Here is a 19,163-nt window from a genome sequence, read left to right on the forward strand (position 1 = left end):
TGTTAACCATGTTTTTGGTGTTGACCTGTTTATTCAGCCAAACTTGGGTTTTGGGCACGTTTGGATGATGCCCAAAACCTAGTTTTGGCAAATCAAGGTTTACAAAAATTAGGTTTTGGTATACCCTGTAAGGGGGCAGTTTTTTCACACAAAACCTGGTTTATCAGGCTCACAATGACCAACTTGAATTAGACTTCACCAATGAAGACATCATAGAAACAAGTTCTTACTGAAAATTTCCAATTTACCATATCTTTGGCACCTAACTTCCTCATGCTTGAGCCATATAATATATATATCTGGTAATCAGAGTGAGTATCGCTTTGGCACCAGTCTCCCCTTGCTCACCAGGGAGTACACCCAACTTTGGTCTTGCAACAAAGGACACACAACCATGGATATGAAGTTTTCTATGATGCTAGTGATAATTAAAACATATGATTACATAGCAAGGGATTACAATCGTTGTCATTTGGCTTAAGAAAAGAATGCTATGATGTGTATGATGATGGCAGCGACATTGGATGATTGCTGATTAGCATGAATATCTAAATTATCTATTTTTATTTGAGAAGGGTTGTTGTCAATATCGGAATCGGACTTGTGTCGTTTGGCCAATAATTCAGGTGAAGTGAATCGTTCGGAATCAGAAAAAAAACAATTAAAAAATATTATGCATCAATCAGAACGTGACACATGTTAAAGCCATTAAAATACTATTTAAAATTTAATTTTAAGTTATTTTTTAAATTTATTAAAAATTATACGTTTAGGGTAAGTATCATATAGCGGGTGGCATGAGAAAGGTGGCTAAGGAGGTATTGGGTGAGTCTAAAGGCGGTGCACCGCTAGGTAAGGATACATCGTGGTGGAATGAGGATGTCAAATTAGCTATTAAGGTTAAAAGAGAGTGTTATAGAAATCTAAGTAAGGGTCGTGATAATGAGAATTTGAAGAAGTATATGATAGCAAAGAAGGAAGCTAAAAAAGTAGTTCGGAATGCGAGGGATAAGGTATATAAGGAGGTTTATGACAAGTTGGATACCAAAGAGGGCGAGAAGGATATTTATAGGCTTGCAAAGATGAGAGATAGGAAATCGAAGGATCTGGGTATGGTTAGATGTATCAAAGATGAAATACAAAGGGTTTTAATCAAAGATGATGAGATTAAGGAGAGATGAAAAAATTATTTTAATAAGCTATTTAATGAAAGTCATGCTCAAGATCTTGGAGACTTGCCCATTCCTTTTCATGAGATGAATCGTGACTTCATGCGCAATATTCAAAAGAAAGAAATTGCAGAGGCTTTGAAGAAAATGAAATCAAGTAGGGCAGTTGGCCCAAATGGTATACCTATCGAGGCTTTAAAATGCTTGGGAGAGAAAGGTTTAGAATGGTTGACAAATCTTTTTAACAAGATTTGGCGAACAAATAAGATGCCTAATGAGTGGAGGAAGAGTACTTTGGTGCCTTTATATAAGAATAAGGGTGATATACAAGATTGCACAAACTATCATGGTATAAAACTCACGAGTCATACTATGAAACTTTGGGAGAAGGTGATTGAGTCTAGGTTGAAGAAGATTGTCATGATATCGGAGAATCAATTTGGTTTTATGCCTGAAAGATCAACTATGGAAGCTATACATCTTCTTAGACAACTTATTGAGAGAAATAGAGAGAGGAACAAAGATTTGCATATGGTTTTTATTGATTTGGAGAAGGCATACGATAGAGTACCTAGGGACGTTCTCTGGTGGACAATGATGAAGAAAGGTGTTTCTCTCAAGTACATTAGTATAATTAAGGATATGTATGAAGGAGTAGTAACCAATGTCCGCACTTGTGGAGGGGTGACAACCAATTTTCCTATAACGGTTGGGTTACATCAAGGATCTGTTTTAAGCCCTTTCCTATTTGCTATAGTGATGGATGAACTTACGAGATCAATTCAAGAAAATGTGTCATGGTGTATGTTGTTTGCTGATGATAGTGTTTTGATTGATGAGTCTAGAGCTGGGGTTAATGGTAAGTTAGAATTATGGAGACAGACATTGGAAGCAAGAGGTTTTAAGTTGAGTAAGAGTAAGACAAAATACATGGAATGTCGGTTTAGTAAGCAACAAAGTAGTGATGGGAGTGTAGTGAAGCTTGGTGAGCAAGAAATATCGGTGGATGATTGTTTCAAATATTTGGGATCTATCATTCAAAAGTATGGAAAAATTGATGGAGATGTAAATCATAGGATAAAGGTTGGGTGGATGAAATGGAAAAGTGCAACTGGAGTATTGTGCGATCGTAGAATGCCATTGCGGTTGAAGGGAAAGTTTTATAGGACGACTATTAGGCACACTTTACTATATGGTACGGAATGTTGGGCTGCCAAGAGACATCATATTCAAAAAATGAGCGTAGCTGAGATGCGTATGCTGAGATGGATGTGTGGAAATACAATAAAAGATAAGATTCGGAATGAGGAGATACGTAAGAAGGTAGGCGTTGCACCCATTGAAAATAAGATGAGAGATAATCGTTTATGGTGGTTTGGACATATTCGGCGAAGGCCTAATGATGCTCCAGTTAGAAGGATGGAGAAATGGGAAAATATATTAGTTAAAAGAGGTCGGGGTAGGCCTAGGAAGACATGGATGGAGGTGATAGGAAGGGATATGAATGCTTTGAACCTCACGAGGACATGGCATTGGATAGAAATGATTGGAGGAGAAGGATTCATGTGGAAGACCCAAAATGATTTTCTTTTTTGGTTCACATCGCCGGCCACAATTGTTTTGGGATGAAGGTGTAGTTGTTGTTGTTTGTTGTTGTAGGATAAGTATCATATATATTTTCTGGTGATACAATATGTATCAACTGATTCAGGCTCGTGTGCCTCTGCACCAGGCTGCCCTTCCTCTTTGGCTGACAGTCTATCAGTTGTGGGGCCCAAAAACAAATGGTGGGCAGCCTGGTGCACAGGCACACTCAAAGTGTGCCATGTGACGATGACAAAACTGGTGGGAATGAATGACATCACCGTCGCATCTAAACATCATGATTCAAGTTGCATGAATCACGTGATATGTTATATCACTCTACGGTGAGTAATATGCATCATTCCCACATCAGTCTTTACAATCAGTGGGCAGGTGATGGGCCTTTCCGTGATATGTGGCATATCACCCTATCTGAGTTAGGGATGGCAGTGGACCGGGGGAAAGCGGGGCCCCGCCCCGCCCCGTTTGGACCGGGGATGAAGGGTATGAAACGGGGATGGAGGCGGGGACGAAGGTTAAAATCCATCCCCGTCCGGGGGTGGAGGCGGGGATGGACGTGCACTTTTCCCCGCCCCGCCCCGTCCCCGCCCCAACCCTGCCCCGACCACTTTTCCCCGCAATATCCCCGCCCCGCCTCATCCCCGTTTGAACCGGGGATGGAGGACATGAAACGGGGATGAAGGCGGGGGTGGAGGATAAAATTTTGAGGCGGGGCGGGGGCCCCGCCCCACTGCCATCCCTAATCTGAGTTCATAGAAAACAAGACATGGCAAACATAAACTCATTTGTGTGAAGACCAATGTTGTCCTGAACTGAATCGAAATGAATCAATCAATTTTTATGACATGCGTGAGTAAAACATTAAAAAATATTTTAATTTTTTTAATAAAATATTTAAAAATAAACTGAAAATCAGTTCATTTCAAATTGATTTTAGCCCATATAATATGAATTCAGGCCTGTTCACAACGATACTGACAATGGTCAAGACCAACTCATGCTAATTTCATTCTCCAACTAGAATATGATCTGTAAGTACGTCTGGCAAAACCAGCCCGACTAGGTATCTGATTTTGGGGTGGCTTTTCCTAGGGGTGGCAATCGGGTCGGGTTGACGGGTCAAGATACCTCAACATGAACCCAACCTGTTTAATAAAGGGGTCGGTTGTGGCAAACACGAACCCGACCCATTTATTAAACGGGTAACCCTACACGGTTAACCCGTTTAATAAACGAGTCGGGTCGGGTTGGCGGGTTGGAGAGCGGGTTGGCGGGTCGGGTTCGGGTAAACGGGTTGGCGGGTCAGGTATGAGTAAACGGGTAAACGAGCAGGTTGGGGCCAGGTAAACGGGTTGGCGAGCAGGTTGACAGGTCAGATTTGGGTAAACGGGTTGACTTGCCCGCCTAACCCATTTATTAAACGGGTCAGTCGGGTTGGCATACCCCTAACACGAACCCGACCCGTTTAATAAATGGGTTAGGTGTGTCGACCCATTTATGACACGAACCCGTTTAAGCCAAACCCGAACTCGGCTAAAAAGCGGGTCTGCCGGTTGTGTCAGATTTTGCCACCCCTAGTTTTTTCTTGTAAAAAAAAAAAAAGTGACTCTTGGTGATTATGATTTCACCTTTACTTTGGCTTACAAAGAAAGGAGCCAATGAAAATCATTTCTTCATTTGCATGAAAAAAAAAATGATTACTTTTTTTTTATTACGTTTGCTTTGCTGCCCATCATAAGAATATAAATCAAACGGGGCTGCTGTTGCTTTTACACGGCTGGGCGGGCCACTTAAGGCTGGGTGGTCGTGTCCCCAAACCTGAGTTTTACCTTGTAGGGAGGTAGGCCCGCTAGTGACTCGGTTCTAGGTGAGGGTTCCTTCATCAAAATAAATAAATAAATAAATAAAATTTCAAATCAAATGTGATTTGTAAGTATATTTATCAGAATGTCAAGAGGCTCCTCCTTGTGATTCTAATTCCGGTGACAAACGAGAAAGCCAGTGACATGCTTCACTTTCTTAGGTCGAGAATGGAGCCAATGAGAATTATTCTTTCACTTTGAGTGAGAAAATGATTCTCATCTTTTTCTTTTCTTTTTTTGAAAAAAGAGAAAATGATTCTCATCCTAGTTGAGCAAACAAAATTTTTTTTTGGTGGCTTATCAACTTGACTGTCTTTCACTGGCCACCACGGTCAACATCATCAACATGCTTGATAATGTGTCCTTACCTGGTTGAGACTTTGATATAGAGAGCACAATCTGATCCAACTCTATGATGGCAAATGATGGACGGCTGTGGTTGTGAGTAGGATAATCCGAATACGGAACCGACCCATAAACTTCGGATCAAGCATGCCCCACCATATCCAAACCACTTTATCCCGATCTGTACTCTGAAATGGTGTTTCTGTAAATTTTGGAAAACACAGTGTTGTTTGCAAAGCAAGAAACGGGAAAGAGCCAAGTCGCCAACCACCTCTCCGGTCCGAAAGCCTCTCAACACGTCGCACTGAAGAACCGCCACCCGAGAAAAAACGCCACCACCGCCACCGGGAAATGCAACCGCACCAGCAAACCCTAGCGCTAACGTCGACCTCGATGAAGGAGGGGAAGCGCCTCCTCTGCCTCCTCTCCACCTCCCTCGCCTCCCTCCTCCTCTTCATCCTCTCCTTCTCCTGCCGCACGCCCTCCTCACTCCCCCCTCTCCGCTCCGCCCACTTCCTCCCCAATCCTCCGATCCTTAACCCTAACCCAACCTCCGCCTCCATCTCCGCAGTCCCGCACCCTCCCTCCCTCGCCTACTTCATCTCCGGCTCCAACGGCGACTGCGACCGCGTCCTCCGCCTCCTCCACGCCGTCTACCACCCCAAGAACCGCTACCTCCTCCACCTCGACCTCTCCGCTTCCCAGGACCAGAGGGAGCGCCTTGCCGTATCCGTGCAGTCCGTGCCAGTGTTTCGGGCCGCCAGGAACGTGGACGTCGTCGGGAAGGCGGACGCCGTCAACCCGCGGGGATCCTCCGTCGTCTCCTCGACGCTCCACGGTGCGGCGATCATGATCCGGTATGCGGAACGGTGGGACTGGTTCATCAATCTGTCCGCCTCCGATTACCCGCTCGTAACGCAAGATGGTATGTGTTTTTCTGCTGTTTTCGTTCGGGTTGGTTCTTCTCGAGTTTCGTTGGGGCTGGGTTTTGATTCGTTGATGGTTGGATTGGTTATTCTGCGTTTTTTGGTTGGGACAATCTCTTACTCGTGAATCATTTTGAATCGTTTTTTGCTTGTGGGATGTGGCAATTTCTCCATTCTTTTCGTTAATCACTGCTGGGGACGAGATAGAATTTGAGGAAACTTAGTCTTACCCAAGCTTCATCCTGGTCGTGGAATTTGACGGATTGAGATATCCAAGGGCACACTGTTTCATTCGTTTTGCATCCAAAATGGAACCCTTATTATATTTCCTGAGACAGGGACTAAACGATTTTATCTCTGTTAATGGATACTTTTTCAAGTATGATTCATAGATAGGTCTTTAATGGCAATGTATTACGTTTTCTTCATCTCTTGCTAATTCTATCAAAACTAGAATTTGGACCAAATGTCAAGTGTTATGTTGATCGTAGCTAATAGGTGTTGTAGTCACATATTAGAGGAAGATTTTCTTGTTCTTATGTTAACTTGGAACAATGTAGGTGGTCAATTAGCGTGAACATGCGATCGGTAAAGTATCTTTTAAAGTCTTAATGTGTATGCCTTCTTTATCATATATCCACAGAAGCTAAACAGTGTAGCTAAATATATCTATGGCATTTTAAGTGTTGTCTGGCTGACAGAAGATGGAGAGTGTATTTACGCAGGGAGTTGAGTGAGATGGAGGAGAGTTGGTTAATGGCATTGTGCCAAATGAAACTGGTTTTATTAGATCCCAAACAACTTGTTATAGAAGTTATCTGTGTTAGAAGATCTAGTTTGTGTTGGTAGGCATAAGTTGATGGTCTTAAGTTAAAAATTACTTCTCTTATGAATTCCAAGGGCCCATGGATGGAGTACAAGATCCTTATTGAAGAGATAAGGGCCCTTTGACTGAAGATGAATAACTTGATACTTTTTATCAGCAATCATTTCTTATTCAGTTTCTGGTTTAGTCTGTTTTTCTGCTTGTGCAATACGTGCACTTATTTGGTTTTTGGATGATGGTTGGAGCTATTTCTCCATTGTAAGAGATGAAAGCCAAGCATGGAAATGGAATTTCATTTTGTGCCAATGGTTTCTGGTTAAGCTATTTGAACTCAAATGTGTCGAATGATATCTTCTTGGGCATTGTTTTTGCACTATTCTCGCCTCATTTGCAAAAGAGAAGGTTTTCTTATGATTGTATCTGTTTGAAGATCCACATGCTTGAGGGTGGTGGTTGCATATAGAGGAAGTTGGAAGGCCTTCTTCTACAACTCTGTGTTCGTGATTGCATGTATCTTTTGTCATTGAGGGTTTCTGCAAAGGCAATGGATCCAAATGTGAGTTGCAGACTTGGAGCTGGATGTGAATGGCCAGCCTAAGGTGTGAACTTGTCAAAAATTAGGTCATGATTTAGAAGAACCCTGATTACACGAGAAAGATGAGTACCACATCCAATTCTTCAATGCTTTTCCCATCAAGGGTGAGATTTAGGACATGTTTAGTGATGAGTTGGAGAGAAAAATCCGTTGGGAGTCTAAGGCTATGGAAGCTCCTGGTAACTGACAGATTGATGAAAATGGCTGCTTGGATGTCATGACCGGAAAACTAATGTTGGACAAACAGATGTGGTTTTGACTAATGAAACACCTGATTCTCCTAGCCAATTTGAGTAGTCTCTAACACAATGGCATTTCAGAGTCACCTCCAAAGGAGCTTACTTTTTCATGAAGCAGGTTAGGTATTACCATCTTATCTGAAAAAGTAATGTGTCTTTTCTTGATGACCTTTGGCAAATGTTGTGCAATGAGACTTAACTCAGTATTCATCAATCCCAATGAAATGATTTAACTTTGACTAAAAAGGATTGGCATTGTTGTAGTAGAAGCCTTTATCCTAGTACATATGCCTAACCCCAAATGTCTGGCAGGAGCAGTTAGTACACGTCACTTTGTGTTGGGGCATTGCAAGTTCGAACCCCAAATGGTATGGTTGTATAACTGGTAGGGGTCTGCCTAACCCCAGCTTTCTCTGTAAAAAAAAATTGTTCTCAAGCTTATACCAGAAGCGCAAGGACTATATCTTCTTCTTGAAATGTCATACACATTGAATTTATTGTCATTTTACATGATTATTGAATATTAAAATAAGCTAGATAATGGTTATAATTGATTCTTGGATTTTATGATGCATGTGACAGATCATGTCCGAATGAACATGGATGTAAATCTTACTGCCAAGAAGGCAAGAAGTAATGTGTATGATTTTATATTAGGGGTATGCTTGTCAGATGCAAATGCTCTCAATTTACTATCAACCTCTCACATGTACTCATAGCTACGGAGATTACAAAATTTTTAGAGTCAGCTGGTCATAACTTCAGATGGGTTCCACGTTGCTTATATCTGACAAATTCTACATTCAAACTTTTTTTATTAGTATTCTGAAGGTAAGTTTCTCCTGAATGGAAGTTTAAAGTAACTTCTGTCACCATGATTGTTTACTTGTTTTCATTTTTGTTATTGTAAACTTGTTATGTTGAATTGTTGCTTTTCATATTTGAAAATGTAGCCTATCATTAGGGATGTAAATGGGTCGGACTTGGGTCAGATCTCTGGAATACCAAGTCCGACCTAACCATATCTGACATAATTGGATTCAGATTTGGAGTCGGAAGGGATCAGATGAAGCTGAATCCAAATCTTGCTAACTTAACATCCGAAATATACATGTATCCGGATTTGGATTATTGTCGAATTCGGATCTTAGTCGGACTCAACCTCAGATTCGAATGCAAAATCTAATATCGAGTCTGGATTCTATTGTTAAATAGATCCTACTTTGGCTACCGGATCCAACTAATTAGATTCAGGTCGGATGTCGGATAATATCCTACCCATTAACATCCCTATCTAGCATATTGATGTATTCTTAAGATTCTAAAAAGATGCTGTACGGGGTGTTTGGGTGATGTTAGTGTTGGATTCTTATGGTAAGCTTTGAGAGCTTGTGAATTATTACTTGTCCTTATCCTGTGAGATCTGTAGGATTTGCTTTATAAAGCATTGTACGGTCTTGCAGAATTGCCTCCTAGATGGTGCTCGTGCTTTCAGTTACTGGAATTGCTTAATCTTATATCCTGAATGCTATACTTCACTTTATATGAGCATAATTTTGGTTTTACATGTGATTTTTTTGTTCATTTTATCTTATTAATATATTTGCTTTCTAGTGACATTGAGTGCATGATTACCTTGTGAATTTCCGTTTATAAAGCTCATTTATATTGTTATATGAAATTCTATGGCATATAAACAGGAGCCACATTTTATTCACATATATGGAGTTGTATGGTTATTGTTGGATTTTTATTGATCTTTTACAAATAGTAACTTGTCATGCTTTTAAATGATTTACCTACAATTAAGAGCTTATTTAGCGGAGAGGCTCTGAAACCAATTGATTTTGGCTTCTTTGGTTGCAGACCTGCTTCATTTGTTATCTTTTCTGCCAAGGGACCTCAACTTCATACAACATACCAGTCGTATTGGTTGGAGAGAGTATGACTCATTTATCTTTGATTTTCCATGTATATACAGTGCAGCATAGTTGACATTGTCGAGCTTTCACATAATGAACTTATGCGTGGTTGATATTACAGGTATCGGAAGCTAAAGCCTATCATTGTTGATCCTGGCCTTTACCTTTCATCGAGGAGCGAAGTATTTTATACGACACAAAGGCGTGATATGCCTATTGCTTACAATTTTTTTGCAGGTTCACAACTAAGTCTTTATTGATGTTGATCTTTGTTGTTTATCCTACACTCCAGAATGAGCAAAGTAACTAGCAACTAAAGAAATTATGAATAAAAAATGCATGTTATTCCTTGTCAACTTTAGCTATCTGTCCATGTTTTTACTTCCGTGAATGTGACTTGAGCAAGGATGCAATCTGGTGACATCACGTATGAATCGTAAAATGAAAATTTGCTTTAGATACTGGCAGTTTAAAAACTCCAGAGTCTACAGGGCAATCAAAATGCATTTATATGCTATATCCGAAGTTATCCCTTGGTGATTTGTGTTTAGGTTAGTTAAGCTAGCAATTCACACAATTCATGCGCCATATCCTAAGTGATCCCTTTGTCATTTTATATCTCCTCAATAAAGGAGTATATGAGGTATATTCCAATAAGTGTAGAAACCAGAAAGAAATTTTTATGGATAGTTGGTCACGTTGTTGGTGGTACAATCTAGATTATGGGCATGTCATCACTTCACGTTTTTTTGTGAGAATCAATGTGACATGTATTGCTTAAAACTTGATTTTCCTTCAGGCGCATGCACACCTCTTATTTTAGAGTCAGATGATCCAATCCATCTTGTAGCAAACTGGACATTGTGCTTCCATGATTCATGTAGCTGGCTTAGATCAGCAGAAGGGAAAGCATAAATAAGTAGATTCCCATTGTGCAGTAATCATGCAGAGTTAGTGAGGATTGTAGACAAAGTATTGTTTGGATCAACACTACTTGCTATGAAAACACACATGGCATAGAAGGAATGTCAAGGAAATGATTGTATGAATCACCTTGCAGACTTAGTGAAGTAATGGATAGCGTTTATTATCAATCTTTCCATATCGAACTTAGTGGGTGACATCATGGTATGACCTCTTTGAACGTTGAAATTATGACTTCAGCGTCCTATTGTTCTTCTAATAGGCAGGACTGAGACGTTCTTGACATGTTTTGTGCAGGTTCAGCTTCTGTGATTTTGAGTCGTAAGTTTATTGAATTCTGCATATTGGGCTTGGACAACTTACCGAGGATTCTTCTAATGTATTATACAAATGTTCCATCTTCACATGAGTGTTACTTTCATACTGTAGCCTGCAATTCCAGAGAGTTCAAGAAAACCATTATTAACGAAAATCTGTACTATTCTGCATGGGACAATCTCCCAAAATCAGCACCTCGAGTGCTTAATTCAGCAGACTTTGACAACATGACACGAAGTGATGCAGCATTTGCTCAATGTTTCAACCGAGATGATGCAGTGCTTGACAAGATCGACAGGGAGGTGCTAAACCGCAAAAGTGGCAAAGTTGTTCCTGGTGCATGGTGTATAGGCAACGGTGCTGACCCTTGTGTTGTTTGGGGAGATGCTGATATTCTTAAGCCTGGAGCTGGAGCTAAAAGGCTGGAGAGGCTTCTGATCAGAAGCCTCTCAAATGAGACATTCCATTCCCTGCAATGTGTATCTGAATAATCCGAACCTTGTTCACAGGTTGTAGTGAAGGATATTTTCTGGCTTGAACTTTCAAACGAAAGCTGTAGAGTTTTCTTTTGCTAGGCAGATGAGGGGTTTTTGTTATGCCTTTGTCCATCTGAGATGAGAATCACAGAGGTTGTATAGCTTTGACGAGGTGGCTGTTGTATGCCTCGCAAATTCTTTGGTTCATTCCTTTCTTTTTGACAATTAGAAGAAAGAAGACAACTATAGACTCAATAAGAGCCTTACACTGTACCTTTACTAACAAAGAAGCATTCCTGATGTCTGTTGTGCACGAAAGGTATTCTTTTGTAAAGAACTCTTGAAATATAATATGAATTGAAATTTACTTTTTGCATCGTGTATAAATGTGCAGTACAGTACTCTGTTTATATAATTTTAGTTTCCGTGTGATAATACATCCGAAAGGATTATGATCACGTGAACATGCATATTTGTGTTGGTGCCCCGACTACCCCTCCAAATTAATATGAAAATAAACCGAGAGAAAAGAACAGGGTAGTGTAGCATACAGGAAAACCACAAAACAAAGATCCTTGATCCTGCAGGTTCCAGCACAAGATTGAATGTGCAGCAAGACGTACTAAAGGCCTAAAGCCGAATATCATTACGTATACAATATATTGAGTCTGTTAATACAGGTTCCTTTTGGCTGTAACTCTTCCCCCATTTGTGTGCCCCACCAAATTAATGCATTCCGTTTGCCAAAAGAAAACAAAAAATCAAATCAACATCTTGTTGTGCAATACTGAACCAAATCTAGGCATTATGTTTTCCAATTTTTTTTTTTCAAGTCAGCCTCTTGATGTTCAACTGTTTTTAAGCCATAAAAATCTTTTTCAGTAAATTGTCTTGGAAAATTTTTCTCCACTTTCAAGCATTATTTCAATAAAAAAATTATTTTGTAACATAAAAATATAAAAAAAATAGTTTTAATGATAAAAAATTAAAAAAAAAAATCCCGTGTCCTGTTTTCCTTCTGACTGATAAACGATCCGCCCTTTCTACTTTAGAAATGAGTGCAATGTTGGTGGTGTTGATCCTTGTGACTAATCGACTGGATGAGAACAAAGAATTTGCAGACCTACACACATCAAGACTCACCACCTCCAAAAAATGCTGGTAGAAAAAAGATCCAGGGAAATCGTCTGGCCCAGGTGCACGAACAAGAATATGACATAAGCTTGACTGCGATGAATCTCTTCTTTTGAGTAGATATGCCCTTTAAGAAATTTCAGGAAAGAGACGATTTATAAATCCTGTTAGTCTTCTTTTTTCTTTCTCAGGTTGACCTGACCTCCACCAGCTAAACCCCATGAATCTGTTGGATCTTCTGCAGCTTTGTATAAGGCTTCTGACTGTTGTGGAGCTAGGCCAGCTGCCGAATAGTTGTGCATGCATCACTCGACCCACCTATCATAAATCTTTGGTTCTATCGAAACTGGAGCAAATCCTTCTACCAAATTACTGCCAAACCGTGCAGTCAAGTTGTGGCTACCACCACCCTACGATGCTCGAGTACATGATTGTCGCTCTACAGTAGTTGCACACCAGCATCGACATCAAGTCGACCAGTGAACGCAGGTAGGTCTAACTTGATACCGTAGGTCTGTACCCGCTCTAGATCAGACACTGGATGCTCTAAATGTGCACCATCATGTTGAATAGGAACACGAGCTAGTAGAATGAACTGGATCTCATGAAGAACGGTACATGGATCCAAATGCACACATGGACCTTGGGTTTGAGGGGGATCCCATAAAATAAAAGGGTTTGGGTTTTCTAGATTGGGTCTAGGCGGGGCATGGATTGCAATGGGTTGGGTTGGGGTTGATTTGGGAGTGTGTTAGGTCAGGTCAGGTTTGGTTTCAGTTAGCTTATGGGTTTTGAGTTTGGGTAAGGGACTTGGTTTGGATTCAAATGCATCGTTGGACTCATATTTGGTTGGGATGAATTATAGATCAGGTTTGTGGGATAAGAGGTCTGGTTTGAACCTGATTCATACCCAAAATTATATTGGGTCTGGTTTTAACTTGGTCCAAGTACAAACTAGGGCCCTGTTCGGGTCCAATAAGGTCCATTTTGGGGTTGGGTCACAATAAAAGGGTCGAAAGTTGGATTTTGAATCCAACTCGGCAGGTTTGAGATGAAAAATGAGTCAATCTGGGTTGAATTTGACTGTGTTTGGGGCAGACTTGGGTCCAAACCCCCATAAAATAGATTTTGATGAAATGTATCGGCGAGCCGGTATAAGGCCAAACCGGTTCTCGTGGAACCGGTGCTCGCCACACCCGATGGCTCGGGTAGACAGCCACCCTTGGCTGCAAGGCGAGCCAGCCCGTCGGTCTGGGCACCTCTCACCAGCCAAAATCAGTCGGCTGAAGGTCGCCAGACCTGACACGGCCAGTAGTGGTCGAGTCGTTGACCGTGAGCAACCCCAAAGAGGGGGGGTGGGGCTACGGTGGCTGAGAAACTGCTGCTGGCTCCCTAACCACTAAGGCTCTTCTCTGGCGATTTGTCACCGACAGAAATTCACCGGTGATGGCTCGACTGCCGGTGGGTCCTTATGATTGAAGACTGAAACCAAAAATAGAGAAAAGATAGTGATTTACGTCGTTCGGTTCTAATGAATCAACGTCCACAAAGAACGGCACACAGATAATAATCTATTCAAGCCAGAGGTAAATATACAGCAAAAGGAAGAAGATATGAAAAGACAAAAAAAAAGCAACAGAAGACAATTCATCCCCCATCTGTCGTGATATTGTTGCCAATCATTTTTACATTCTTTCCTTCTATTTCTTGCTGATTTTGTCCTTGATTGAGATTGTTTCTGATTTCTTTTCTTTTGCTTGATTTGTCTTGCTTTTTGTTACTGACTTCTGATTTTGGTGCAAGATTGGTAACGATCCTTACTTTCAATCTGGAAAGTTTTATTATATAAATTGTTATCATTTTCTATAACAACCCGATCCAGGCCTCTCGAGCCCGGGTTTGTGGATGTTAGTTCACAGAGATAAATTATTCAATAATCTAAAAAACAACTTCAAATCATGCCAAAAATTAAATTTTTTTTCATTTAATAATTAAAGGTTCATACATTCATTTTTTTCAATAACCATCTAAATGCTTAAACAAAATAAAAGAGTAGAGGCAAACCATACTTTGATGTGACTGATGTGGCAGAGTCGTACTAAGTCCTGTAAGTGACGGCAGCAGTCTCAAAACCTACAGTTGCAATCAAAAGAATGGAGTGAGTCTACAACCCAATAAGATTCTATTTACAAATAGACACAATCGTTGCAATTGTAGTGAGCTCTAAGCTCTTAGTCTTAGTTTAGTTTGATACTTATGCACACATATTATTTATGAGTTTTACCCCCTTTACTGCATCTTTATTATCATTCTCAAACACATCTTCTACTTTAATCGGCTATTCTAAATATAGCCTCCTCGGGCGTAGCAACCCATGTAGATAACTCAGAGTCTACGATGTTGGCCAGACATATAAATCACTCACAACAACGTAGTCCAAACTACGAACACAGGTGTTGCAGCAGCTCGCCGGTTGCAAGCTAGGAGCAAATGAGCTCAAACGGTAGCTAGCCGAAGAGCCAGAGTGGCTATACCTGCCCCCAAGGTGTCTCATAGAGCTATATCTACCCCTAAGATGTCATAAGGAGCTATACATGCCCCCAAGGTTTTGTGGTTCATGCTATATCCTACATGTGTCTAGTGAGCAACGTTTTAATCCGTAAGGGTCACCTAGGAACATCTGAGGTATTCCCAAGTTGCTCAAGAGGTACACACATCAACATTGCCCCAGACCATGCTCTCTAGTAGAGTTTTCCATCATATTTTGTGTGATCATCTTATACACAACTTTCTTTTAATATTCACATCTTGAAGTCAGTGTATTATACAATCATTAATGTATGTTCACTAACTACTTTTTAACATATTTTCATATCTCTGAACTGTTAAGGAAGGCAACCCACAACAGATTAATTCACGACACTTACAATGCCCCTCCCAAGGCATAAGAGTAACATTTCCCAAGGCAATACCTACCCTGAGACTATGAAACTCTACCATTATTTCCATATAACGCATCAATCTCATACATACAATCATGTCATGCCACATTTATTTCATCATTCAAAAAATCTGCATAATAAGGTTTAAGCATCACACTTAAATTTTATAGATTCCTAAGCATGCAAAAGAATGTCTATTCACAATAACAGAACTAGCATACTTGAAACATTAAAATCATATTGAAGAATGACTAAACTAGCTAGCATGTATTTTAATTAACTAAAAAGAAATTTGCAAATGTTCACTTACTTGGAACACTTAATTTCCAAATTCTTAGTTTTACGCAACCTTTGATCTAAAATCAATAAATACCTTATATTATCAAAATACCCTTAGACTTAACTGTCAAACTATGTCCCCATTCTTTCAGAGTTTGTCCTTACATCCCCTACTAATGGATTCTACTCAAGCAGTAGAATCCAAGGACTCCAGAATCATCTGAATTCAACTTCAGGGTACTAAATTATGGCTTATCTATTATGTAAGCATACCAAGGGTAAAATAGTCTTTCTACTCTTTTAACCATTCATAACGATATCTTTGTCATATTGGTGTTATATCACCTTAAAATTTATATCCAAATTCTGATTTGTCTCGGTCTAGACTGAGTCGGTCTGACCCATATTGGACTCGCCTTTGGTCTGGACCGAATTGGTCCACTATTACAAACCTGACTCAGTCGGCTAACTACATCGAACCCGACTCGGTCTGAATAAATCGAGACAGTCTGTCACAATACATAGATCCAGACTCAGTTTTTTTTTTTTGGCTTGGTCTGGACACGCCCAGACTGAGCCTACTTGGTCTGGTTGACCAGGCTCAATTTGGTTTGCCTGGACCTGAGACCGATTTGATTTGTTGGTTGATTCGTTCTACAGAATCGCAGATCGAGTCTATCTCATATTAAACCCTCGACAGTTTCGGCAATGCCTGTTGTAGAATTGTTGTTAGGTCCATTAAAAAGGGTGATCGTTCTGGCAATTGCACTGTTGCTGAACTTCTATAGTCCCCTGCAAGCGAGATGGCACCACTGCGATCACCAATCACTTGTGGTTGCCGACCCCCTTTTATCCTTCCTATATGTTGGTGACAGTAGAGGAAACCCCCCTCTACTATCCTTTTTTTTTTTGATGTCTGCGGCGATGAGGGCAGCGGCCAGACCTCCTGCCTCGTCGTGGCAGGTAGTTTGTCCCTCCCTATTTTTTGTCACCGGTGGGTGGCACTAGCAGAGGAAAAACCCCTTTGCTGCTCCCTTTCTTCCACTATAAGGCAGGGACAGGTTTCTCCATGCCCTTGTTCTGTTGTAACTCGCCGGCAACCATGAGGTTGCTGGTGACCTCTGTATTAAAAATGAGAGGAAGAGGGAACTTACCTGTCGGTGACCGGTGGTGGGTCCTCTCCCACTTCTTCCTTCTCGCTCCCTCTCTACTCCTCTGGTGCTTGAGTTGGGAAAAGAGAGGACCCCCCCCCCCCCCCCCATGGCTTTTATAGCCATGGGGTGTTGTTTCCCCCTCCTCCTGAATCAAATGGGGGCACCCCTCTTCCTCTCCCATAATCTGATTTATGGAAGAGGAAGGAGCGTCGTTTCTCCATCCTTTAGTAACCCCCTCACGATTGGGGGTGTGTTATAATTCCACCCTCCTTACACAAAGATTCATCCCGAATTTTTCTCAAAAATAATTAAGAAAATTGTGCACGTATATCTAACTCATTCTCTCATGTAACTTCATCCTTACTGTGATGCTTCTATCTCACCAGGACCATTGGGACAATCTTGTTTCTGAGCTTATATTTTTTTAATTTAATTACTTCAATTGGTTCTTCCAGAATGCTTAAATCTTCTTGGATGTCTAACACTGATTCCACTATATCTAGTATATGTGAAAAATTTGGCACGTACTTTCTTAACATGGATACATGAAATATGTTATGTATCCTAAAAAGCGATGGGGGTAATGCCAACTGATAGGTTGTAGAGCTTATTTTTTTTAAATCTTGAATGAGCTGATATATCTTGGACTTAGTTTGCCCTTCTTTCTGAACCTCATTACCCCTTTAAACGGCGATATCTTCAAGAAGACGTGATCACCTAACTCGAACTCCAACTCACGTCGCCTCTTATCTGCATAACTTTTCTGACGACTATGAGCTGCTTGGAGTCTTTCATAGATGAACTACTCCTCCATTTGTCGAATCACCTCAGGTCCTAAGGTTTTTCTTTCACCAACTTGGTCTCAACATAGAGGCGTTCTACAATGTCTTCCATATAAGGCTTCATAAGGAGTCATCCCAATACTGGCTTGGAAGTTGTTGTTATAGGCAAATTCAATTAGCGGCAGAATTTTGTGCTATGAGTTGCGATACTCTAGTGTACAGGTTTGCAACATATCCTCTAGTGTCTGAATGATTCTTTTTGATTGCCCATCCGTCGGTGGGTTAAAAGTTGTGCTCATTTTCAACTGAGTTCTCATTGCTTCTTGAAAACTTTGTCAAAACTTGGAGATAAATTTTGAATCTCTATCAGAAACAATGGAGTCTGGCACTCTGTGCAATCTCACTATCTCTTTTATGAAAAGATGAGCTAATTGTTTAAAGGAATACATTGTCTTGCACGCAAAAAAATGCACAGACTTGGTCAGTCTATCAATAATTATCTAAATCACATTTAATCCCTCTTTTGTCTTAGGAAATTCTATAACAAAATCCATCGTTATATATGCCCACTTCTATACAGGAATAGGTAGTGGTTGCAATAGTCCACCCAGCCTCTGATGTTCAATCTTTACTTGCTGACATATTAGGTACTTATTTACATACTCAGCAATATCCCTCTTCATTCCATTCCACCAGAAATTATTCTTTAAATCCCTGTACATCTTTGTACTTTCAGGGTAAAAGGAATACCTGGAATAATGTGCCTCAGCAAACAATTATTTTCTAAGTTCCTCTTCCTTAGGAATACATACCCGATCCAGAAATCTCAGCATACCTTGGTTGTCTACTTTGAAATTTGGGTCTTCACTATTATTTGTTGTTGATTTGATTCCTTCTAACTCTTGATCTAAGAGTTATTTTTCTTTGATTTTGTCCCAAATTTCTGACCCTAAGGTCTTCTGGACAAACATCAACCGACCCAAAAGATATTGCACTTCTGCTTTTTGTTCTACAATGCTCACCAGCATACTTGATATGGATAGTCTTGTGACTGATTCTGTTTTTCGACTGAGTGCGTCAGCTACTACATTAGCTTTCTCTGGGTGATACTTCAGTTCAAAGTCATAATCTTTGAGTAGTTCCAGCCATTGTCTCTGCTTCATATTTAATTCTTTTTTAGAGAACAAATATTTTAAACTTTGATGGTTAGTGAACACCTTAAATTGTTCTCCATATAAGTAGTGTCACCATATTTTGAGTGCGAACACTACTACAACCAATTTTAGGTCATGAATTAGATAATTTATCTCATGCACCTTTAGTTATCGTGAGGCATATGCGATAACCCTGTCATGTTGCATCAAGACATAATCCAATCCTTTATGTGACGCATCGCTATAAACGGTAAAACCCTCAGTGCCAGAAGGCAAAACAAATACTGATGCAGTGGTTAATCGCTTCTTAATCTCTTGGAAGCTTTTCTCGCACTTTTTATTCCATTCGAACTTCACATCTTTCTTTGTCAGCTTAGTCATGGGAGCTGCCAATATAGAAAATTCTTCTACAAAGTGCTTATAATAACCAGCTAACCCCAAGAAACTTTAAATTTCTACAACATTCTTGGGTATAGGCCAGTTGGTTACTACTTCAACTTTTGCTGGATCC

At 40.4% G+C, this 19,163-nt stretch overlaps 1 protein-coding gene across 1 annotated transcript; it reads left to right on the forward strand.

The window, feature by feature from the left end:
* The first annotated feature begins 5,374 nt into the window (after positions 1–5,374).
* LOC149845588 (beta-glucuronosyltransferase GlcAT14A-like) lies at positions 5,375–11,594 on the forward strand. The gene is made up of 4 exons (XM_089988574.1): positions 5,375–5,906; positions 9,434–9,509; positions 9,611–9,726; positions 10,711–11,594. Exons 1-4 carry the CDS (start codon positions 5,375–5,377, stop codon positions 11,220–11,222), a joined length of 1,236 nt encoding a protein of 411 aa, XP_089844700.1. The 3' UTR covers positions 11,223–11,594.
* The last annotated feature ends 7,569 nt before the right edge of the window (positions 11,595–19,163 follow it).

The sequence above is a fragment of the Nuphar pumila genome, chromosome 2 (genome assembly GCF_984573655.1).
Source record: "Nuphar pumila chromosome 2, dmNupPumi1.hap1.1, whole genome shotgun sequence".
In the NCBI taxonomy this organism is placed as follows: Eukaryota; Viridiplantae; Streptophyta; class Magnoliopsida; order Nymphaeales; family Nymphaeaceae; genus Nuphar; species Nuphar pumila.

Bases quoted from the DNA above. Each gene is read 5' to 3' on its own strand.
- LOC149845588 (XM_089988574.1), top strand. From the start codon at position 5,375: ATGAAGGAGGGGAAGCGCCTCCTCTGCCTCCTCTCCACCTCCCTCGCC. The intron at 9,510-9,610 runs GTATGACTCATT...TTGATATTACAG, and splicing joins AGTCGTATTGGTTGGAGAGA to GTATCGGAAGCTAAAGCCTA. The intron at 9,727-10,710 runs GTTCACAACTAA...TGTTTTGTGCAG, and splicing joins TGCTTACAATTTTTTTGCAG to GTTCAGCTTCTGTGATTTTG.